This window comes from Salvelinus sp. IW2-2015, linkage group LG17 (assembly GCF_002910315.2).
Source record: "Salvelinus sp. IW2-2015 linkage group LG17, ASM291031v2, whole genome shotgun sequence".
In the NCBI taxonomy this organism is placed as follows: Eukaryota; Metazoa; Chordata; class Actinopteri; order Salmoniformes; family Salmonidae; genus Salvelinus; species Salvelinus sp. IW2-2015.
Window position 1 is genome coordinate 1,028,576 of NC_036857.1, and position 8,087 is coordinate 1,036,662.

At 47.6% G+C, this 8,087-nt stretch overlaps 1 protein-coding gene across 1 annotated transcript in view; it reads right to left on the reverse strand.

Annotated features, from left to right (window-relative positions):
- Nucleotides 1-1,541: 1,541 nt before the first annotated feature.
- Nucleotides 1,542-8,087, reverse strand: part of LOC111976819 (voltage-dependent L-type calcium channel subunit alpha-1F) — an 11,619-nt gene continuing 5,073 nt past the window's right edge. The window contains exons 2-7 of the mRNA XM_024005973.3: nucleotides 6,489-6,614; nucleotides 5,743-6,026; nucleotides 3,559-3,731; nucleotides 2,818-2,942; nucleotides 2,319-2,684; nucleotides 1,542-2,134 (exon numbers count right to left, since the gene is read on the reverse strand). Of these exons, the coding sequence (XP_023861741.1) occupies nucleotides 1,862-2,134; nucleotides 2,319-2,684; nucleotides 2,818-2,942; nucleotides 3,559-3,731; nucleotides 5,743-6,026; nucleotides 6,489-6,569 (1,302 nt within the window). The 5' untranslated portion in view covers nucleotides 6,570-6,614 and the 3' untranslated portion in view covers nucleotides 1,542-1,861. The remainder of the gene's footprint in view (nucleotides 2,135-2,318; nucleotides 2,685-2,817; nucleotides 2,943-3,558; nucleotides 3,732-5,742; nucleotides 6,027-6,488; nucleotides 6,615-8,087) is intronic.

Here is an 8,087-nt window from a genome sequence, read left to right on the forward strand (position 1 = left end):
TTCAAGAATTGAAAAATTCTCATAGAAAACAATGCAGACAATTTTCAATTCATGAATTTAATTTAAATTGCCTGAATTGAAAACTGAATTGACCCCAACCGACCCTGGTAGTAGACGCATCACGACGACAAGACAACAATTACAACTTTGTTTTTTAAAAAGTATTTCACAATTTCAGTTCTTTCATAAAATCAAAATAATCTAAAGCTGAAAAATGAAAAACATTGTACAGTATATCCAACAAGATAATGTGCATGTACAAGATAATGTGCATGTACAAGATAATGTGCACGTACAAGATAATGTGCATGTACAAGATAATGTGCACGTACAAGATAATGTGCACGTACAAGATAATGTGCACGTACAAGATAATGTGCACGTACAAGATAATGTGCATGTACAAGATAATGTGCATGTACAAGATAATGTGCATGTACAAGATAATGTGCATGTACAACATGATGCGCAGTACAAATATCTTAAAGGAGTCCATTATTAGAGACCCAACACAATTTGATGCAAATGTGTTCACGATCTGAGAGTGCTACTCACTGACTCACCCAGCAGACACACTGTGAGTCACACTCTCCCCCATCTCTCTCTACTCTCTCTCTCCTACTCTCTCTCTCCACCCCATCTCTCTCTACTCTCTCTCTCTCTACTCTCTCTCTCTCCCCCATCTCTCTCTACTCTCTCTCCTACACTCTCTCTCTCCACCCCATCTCTCTCTTACTCTCTCTCCTCACCTCTCTCTCTCTCTCTACTCTCTCTCTTCCACCCCCATCTCTCTCTTCCTCTCTCCCATCTCTCTCTACTCTCTGTCTCTCCTACGCTCTCTCTCTCCCCATCCCTTCTGCTACTCTCTCTCTCCTACTCCTCTCTCTCTTCTCTCCACCCATCTCTTCTCTCTCTTTACCTCCCCATCTCTCATTTTTCTATTCTTCCATTAATGTGATCTTCTCCACCACCACACATACAACTCATCCTTAAGATCATCAACCTTCCTGAATCGGTTCCTCACCTCACCCACATATTTGTTTACTTCACAAATGGCCCCTTATTCCTTACATAGTCCCTAGTCCCTATGGACCCTGCGTCAAAAAGCAGTGCACTAATAGCGTTGCCTTTGGGAGCGTCATCTCTCACGTCTTTCTGTCTCTTTTTTTTCATCTTTCTCTTCTTTCACTTTTTTTTCTCTGTCGCGCTCCATCTAGTCCCTTTGGTCCATTCTCTGTCGCTCCATCTAGTCCCTTTGGTCCATTCTTCCTGTCGCCATCCTAGTCCTGTCCCATTTTGTTCTCGTCTAGCAATCCCTGCTCCGCAATCTAGTCCCTTTGCGTCCATCCTCTGTCTCTCGCATCTAGTCCCTAGTTGTCCAATTTCCCTGTCTCTCCATCTAGTACCCTTTGGCATCCTCTGTCTCTCCATCTAGTCCTTTGGTCAATTCCCTGTCTCTCCATCTAGTTTCCCTTTGCGTCCATCACTCTGTTCTTCTCCATACTAGCCTTTGGTCAATTTCTCCTGTCTCTCCAATCTAGTCCCTTTGTCCATCCTCTGTCCTCTCCATCTAGTCCCTTTGGTCCATCCTCTGTCTCTCCATCTAGTCCCTTTGGCCCATTATCTGTAAAGCCTAGAGGCCTATAATATATATCTGTCTATAGTCAAGATGGAGGGACTAAGGACACTAGACTAGACAACCTCTTGTCTGTCTGTCCAGCTCCATATCTGTCCTCCATCCGTCTGTCCCTCAGTTGTCCTCTATCTCTCTTGTGCCCAGTAAGTCTGGTCTGCTCCTGATCACAATAAACTCAATCAATCACGATCGATCGATTGATTAATTGATCGACCGTCGTCCAGATCAGAAGGAAGTGACGCAGGTCATCTCGTCCGCCAGGTCTTCCTCGTCGCGGCCCGTTCTGATTGGCTCCTCGTCGCTGTACAGGGTTCCAAGGTCGGGATTGTTCAGGAAACCGCCACCCCCTCCTCCCCTGCTTCCCCGACTTAGCAGGTCGCTGGCCGCACTCTCCATCTCGTCAATTGTCATGTGACACGCGTCAGCAATCTCCCGTTTGGCGAAGGCCACAAACTTGGGGTCCTTGGCATACAGACCCAGCCCCTCTGAGATCAGCACCTACAGAGACAGTGAGAGAGACAGTGAGAGACAGTGATTGGTTGATTGGTTCGTTGATATTTTTTTTTACTTAACACATTCATTTCTCATCAATAACCTCATCAATAATGCATTAGTCCAGACTCTATGGATGTTTATATCAATATCGATCTCTAAATATGTCTGAACGTGTAGTAATACTCACCGCTTCCACCAGGCTATCAGCGCTGCCTCTCTTGTCGCTGTAGTGAGGGCTGAGCTGTGTGGGGACCCTTAGTGTGGTATAGGCCCTGTATGGTGCCTGGGACCCTCCGGAGGGACAAGGGGGCCCCGTGTACCACCCCGCAGGGCCAGGTCGGGAGGTGGCCGCCGTCACGTTGGCCCCTCCACCCGTCTTGTCCCCCCAAATCCCGGAGCCGCCGCCGCCGCTGCCCCCCGCCCCTTCCTCTTCGACCAGGATGAGAGGGGCGTAGAGGAGGCGACCTCGGCGAGGGCAAGGGTTGGCCCAGGAGGCAGAGGAACCTGTTGAGGATCGGCTGCTGCTGCGACGAGACTCGTAACTACCGTACGTCTGGAGGGAAGGGAGAGAGAAATACAGAGGGGTTGAGAAATGCTACAGCCGTTGCTACACAAAGTTTCCAATATTGATGTGGTTATCTGTGTGTGTATGTGTGTGTGTGTGTGAGACGGTGCTGATGTGTTACCTGTGTAGTGACCTGTGTGCGTGCCCGGCAGGGGGGAGAGTTCTGGTGGTAGGTTCCTGGGATGGGGAGGTCATCATTGCTGTCCTGCCTCCTCAGACATTGGATATTAAAGGATGGCTTACGACCTGGGAGGAACCAGGAAGTAAACACGGAGTCACATGGTGTAACCAGGAAGTAAACAGGAAGTCACATGGTGGAACCAGGAAGTAAACAGGAAGTCACATGGAGGAAGCAAGAAATACAAATGAAGTCACATGGTGGAACCAGGAAGTAAGTAGGAAATCACACGGTGGAACCAGAAAGTAGACATGAAGGCACATGCAGGAACCAGGAAGTAAAGGAAGTCACATGGATGAACCAGGATGGTGGAACCAGTAAGTAAACAGGATGTCACATGCAGGAACCAAGAAGGAAACAGGAAGTCACATGGAGGATGTTTCTCAAATGGAACCCTATTTACTATAGTGAAATACTGTACTTTTTGACGACGGCCCATAGGGACACAGCCTCAGATAGACATAGTTTACCACTGAATGAGGACAACCAAAATGAAGACACAGTGTCGAAGCCAAGAGCGTAAAATGTTTCTGAACATTGCAGATAGAAATGTCATGAATAGAGATGACATGATTCCTTACTCTACATGAGTGACAGGCATATTTATTTTCCATCATATAATTCTACCTGATTGTTCCCCACCGTCATGCCCCATGTAAAGCAGCCCTGGTGTTGTGATGTTACCGGTAGGTGTGGCGGGGAGGAGGCGTCTCCTCGCAGTCCTCCGTCCATCTCCATAGCCATTCCTGTTCCCGTTGCCATAGTTATTACCGTAGGCAGCGTTGCTGGGGGCGTGGGCGTCGTACGTGTGGTCATGCTGACCAGGGTACAGAGGAGGGTCGTCAGGGTAACGAAGTCTGAGTGGGAGGAATGGGATCGAGATTAAGATTAAGATCAAGATCAAGGTCAAGGTCAAGGTCAAGGTCAAGGTCAAGATTAAGATTAAGATTAAGATTAAGATTAAGATTAGATCAAGATCAAAACAAAGATATAGTTGATCACACACACACACACACACACACACACACACACACACACACACACACAACACACACACACACACACACACACCACACACACACACACACACCACACCTGTCACGAGGATCAAGGCTCTCGTATCCTCATCGTAGTAACCCTCCTCTCCTCCGTAACTCTCCCTCTCCTCCATCCATCCCTCCGTTACGGACCTCGGACAGGAGAATACCTATCTCCTCTGCTGTCTCTTTCTACGGAGAGAGGGAAGGGATTGATTGACTGATAGACGGGCTGACTGGCTGACTACCTGACTGGCTGACTGACTGACTGGCTGACTGGCTGACTGGCTGACTGGCTTGACTGGCTGACTGGCTGATCTGGCCTGACTGGCTGCACTGATTCATGGACATGGAGCTGACCTACCTGACTGGCCAGGCTGACTACCTGACTGGCTGACTGGCTGACTGATTAATGGAATGACTGACTACCTGACTGGCTGACTAGCTGACTGGCTGACTAGCTGACTGGCTGACTGGCTGACTGGCTGACTGACTGACTGGCTGATTGGTTGACTGATTAATGGAATGACTGACTACCTGACTGGCAGGCTGACTACCTGATTGGCCGACTTGCTGACTGGCAGACTAGCTGACGGGCTGACAGGCTGGCTGACTACCTGACTGGCTGACTACCTGATAGGTGAAAATTATCTGTTAATTGAATGATTAGAATATTCCTCCCTGAACATATAATTGTATGGAATTGATTAGAATGTATAAAATCATAATCTATAAATGTGTAGTCCTAGTCAGAATGAGGGTAAAGACAACATGTCTGTATGGTATTATAAACACAGACTGTCTGAGCTCGGTGCCGACCTGACTAGAGATTAGGAGAGAACGGGGAGTACGTGTCAAGGTCAAGGTCAATAATCTCTGTCGGCTGGGTAGCAGGACATGTGTGTGCGTCTGTTTGTGTGTATGTGTGTGTGTGCGCATGGTTGTGTGTGTGTATGTGTGTGCATATGGTTGTGTGAATGTGTGGGCGTGAGAAGTCAGTATAAAATGTATTGTTTTGTATTCTTGACTTGAACCTTTTTGACTATTTTAGCTGGGCCTCCGTCTGTTTCATTCGACCAGGATCTTACAAATTCTGGTTTGCAGACTGAGGAATATAATTAAATTGGGTTATATACCTTCAGAACAACATTCTCTTATCACTACCTGACTGGCTGACGGGTTGACTGGCTGACGGGCTGACTGGCTGACTGGCTGACTGATTAATGGACTGACTGACGGACTGACTGGCAGGCTGACTACCTGACTGGCTGACTGGCTGACTAGCTGACTGGCTGACTGATTAATGGACTGACTGACGGACTGACTGGCTGGCTGATTAATGGACTGACAAACTGATTGACGGACTGACAGACTGACTGACTACCTGACTAGCTGACTGATTGACGGACTGACAGACTGACGGGCTGATTGGGAGCTATGAAAACAGGAGAAACATGCTTTAACAGAATGAGATAAAGGATCTGTGAGAAGGGTCCGTCTGGTCGTCAGTCAGAAACACGTAACATCGGATTTTATCGTAGCGTCTGCGACAACTAAGGAACATTGTTCTCAAACACAGATTTCTCCTTCACTGATCATTTGGACAAATCACGTGTTTCAAATTTCGGATGGGGAGGGGACATTTGGCCCATTGGCTGAAAGTTTCCGTTTAAGGGGGTGGAGACTGTGGGGGTGGGGACTGTGGGGGTGGAGACTGTGGGGGTGGAGACTGTGGGGGTGGAGCCTCTATCCAAAACCTAATGGAAAATCGGATTCATTTACCTGAGATTTTTCAGTTTTTCTGGGTTTCCGAGATTAGTCAAGTGCCTACCTTGAATACTTGTTAGAATTCCTTCTGCTCATGGCCGGTTGGTCCACCAGTCCGTTCTTAATGGAAGAATGACGATGATGATGGTTGAGCGAAGACCTCATGTTGTCTCCTCGTCTCAGCTCATCCTGCTCCGGGCCTCCTCCGTTGGGGGTCTTGGAGGTGGAACCTCGGTGGGCCAGACCCCCGTTGGAGAGACTCTCCCTGGGCATACCTCCTCCTCCAGTAAGGGTGGTGACCATGGAGCCACGCCTGTCCTTACCCTCAGGGGCATAGCCATTATCAGTCTGTGGGGAGAATGTTAAAGGGGATAAGTTGATCAAGGCAATGCTGAGAATCACTAATCTTGATCACATAATGACTACGCTTGTTTATTCCATGTGTAACTCTGTGTTTGTGTCGCACTACTTTGCTTTATCTTGGCCAGGTCGCAGTTGTAAATGACAACTTGTTCTCAACTAGCTTACCTGGATAAATAAAGGTGAAATTTAAAAAAATTCTTATAAAAAAAACAAATTCTAACATTTCACATTCTTAAAATAAAGTGGTGATCCTAACTGACCTAAAACGGGGAATTTATACGAGGATTAAATGTCAGGAATTGTGGAAAACTGAGTTTAAATGTATTTGGCGAAGGTGTATGTAAACTTCCGACTTCAACTGTACATATTTAAAGGAGCTCTCTGCTTAGGCTGCTACTAGGGCACCATGGTAACTACAGAACAATTATGCCCTCTTCAAACTGTAACCTTATAGGGAGAATCATCTTCCTCTGGCTCTTCCTCCATGCCCTCTTCCTCCTCCAGGTCAGCTGACATGGCCATTCTCATCTCCGGCCCCAGGTCCTGCAGCGTACGCAGACCCGCCTGACACAGCTGCACACGAAGAGAGAGAAGGTGAGAACGTGTGTATATATATATTTATAAATATCTATACAGACCAATATATATATTGACATAGAGACATATATATATATATACACTGCTCAAAAAAAATAAAGGGAACACTTAAACAACACAATGTAACTCCAAGTCAATCACACTTCTGTGAAATCAAACTGTCCACTTAGGAAGCAACACTGATTGACAATAAATTTCACATGCTGTTGTGCAAATGGAATAGACAACAGGTGGAAACTATAGGCAATTAGCAAGACACCCCCAATAAAGGAGTGGTTCTGCAGGTGGTGACCACAGACCACTTCTCAGTTCCTATGCTTCCTGGCTGATGTTTTGGTCACTTTTGAATGCTTGGCGGTGCTTTCACTCTAGTGGTAGCATGAGACAGAGTCTACAACCCACACAAGTGGCTCAGTAGTGAGCATCATCCAGGATGGCACATCAATGTGAGCTGATGGCAAGAAGGTTTGCTGTGTCTGTCAGCGTAGTGTCCAGAGCATGGAGGCGCTAACAAGGAGGACAGGCCAGTACATTCAGGAGACGTGGAGGAGGCGCGTAGGAGGGCAACAACCGCAGCGAGGACGCTAAACCTCCGCCTTTGTGCAAGGAGGAGCACTGCCAGACCCTGCAAAATGACCTCAGGCGAGGCCACAAATGTGGCATGTGTCTGCTCAAAAACGGTCAGAAACAGACTCGCATCAGGGTGGTATGAGTGGGTCTGAACGTCCCACGGTTGAGAGGGTATTATAGTGCTTACAGTCAACCACCGTGGCAGGACGTTGTGGAATTGCGAGAGAACACCAAGATTGTGCCAAATTCCCGCAACTGGCGGCCCTGTGCTTTCAAGATCAGGAAAAGCAGGTTGCACAATGAAGCAAAACATGTGACGCAAAACGTGAAACAGAAGTCCTGGAGCGGTGTTGTGAGAAATGTTCTGCGGTACTGCCCCTTGTCCTGATCAAATCCCCGCCGTCCCCCAGGCCCGGCGCACCCTTTTTTTTCCCCCGGATTGCTGGTGTTGGTCTAGTCCGATGGAGCCCCCAAACTAACGCTTGACCAAGGGGGAAAAACACAGGGGGCCAAAAAAACCGTGGCCTTCTTGGGGGGGGGGCCCAAAAACAAAGGCCTTTCCCCCCCCCTCACCAAATTGATTTTGGTTTTGGGCCAAAAAAATTTGTTGCTGGCATGGATTTTTTTTCTTTTTGTGTTTTGAGCTGGCCGGCCGCACAAGCACATACCAATGTGCTTCGCCAGAAACCTGCTTAAACTCTCGAAAGGTTAAAGGGCCCAAACTTTTGGTACCGAATGAGATCCCTCAGGACCCTTGTGTGACCACTATGCTGGTGCGGTGCTCCTTGGGGTGTTCCTCGTAATGCAAGGACAGTGCTAGACTCTCAATAAAGGTGGGGACCTTTTTTGTCTGTTGTTGTTTTTTTGGGTCCGTTCAGT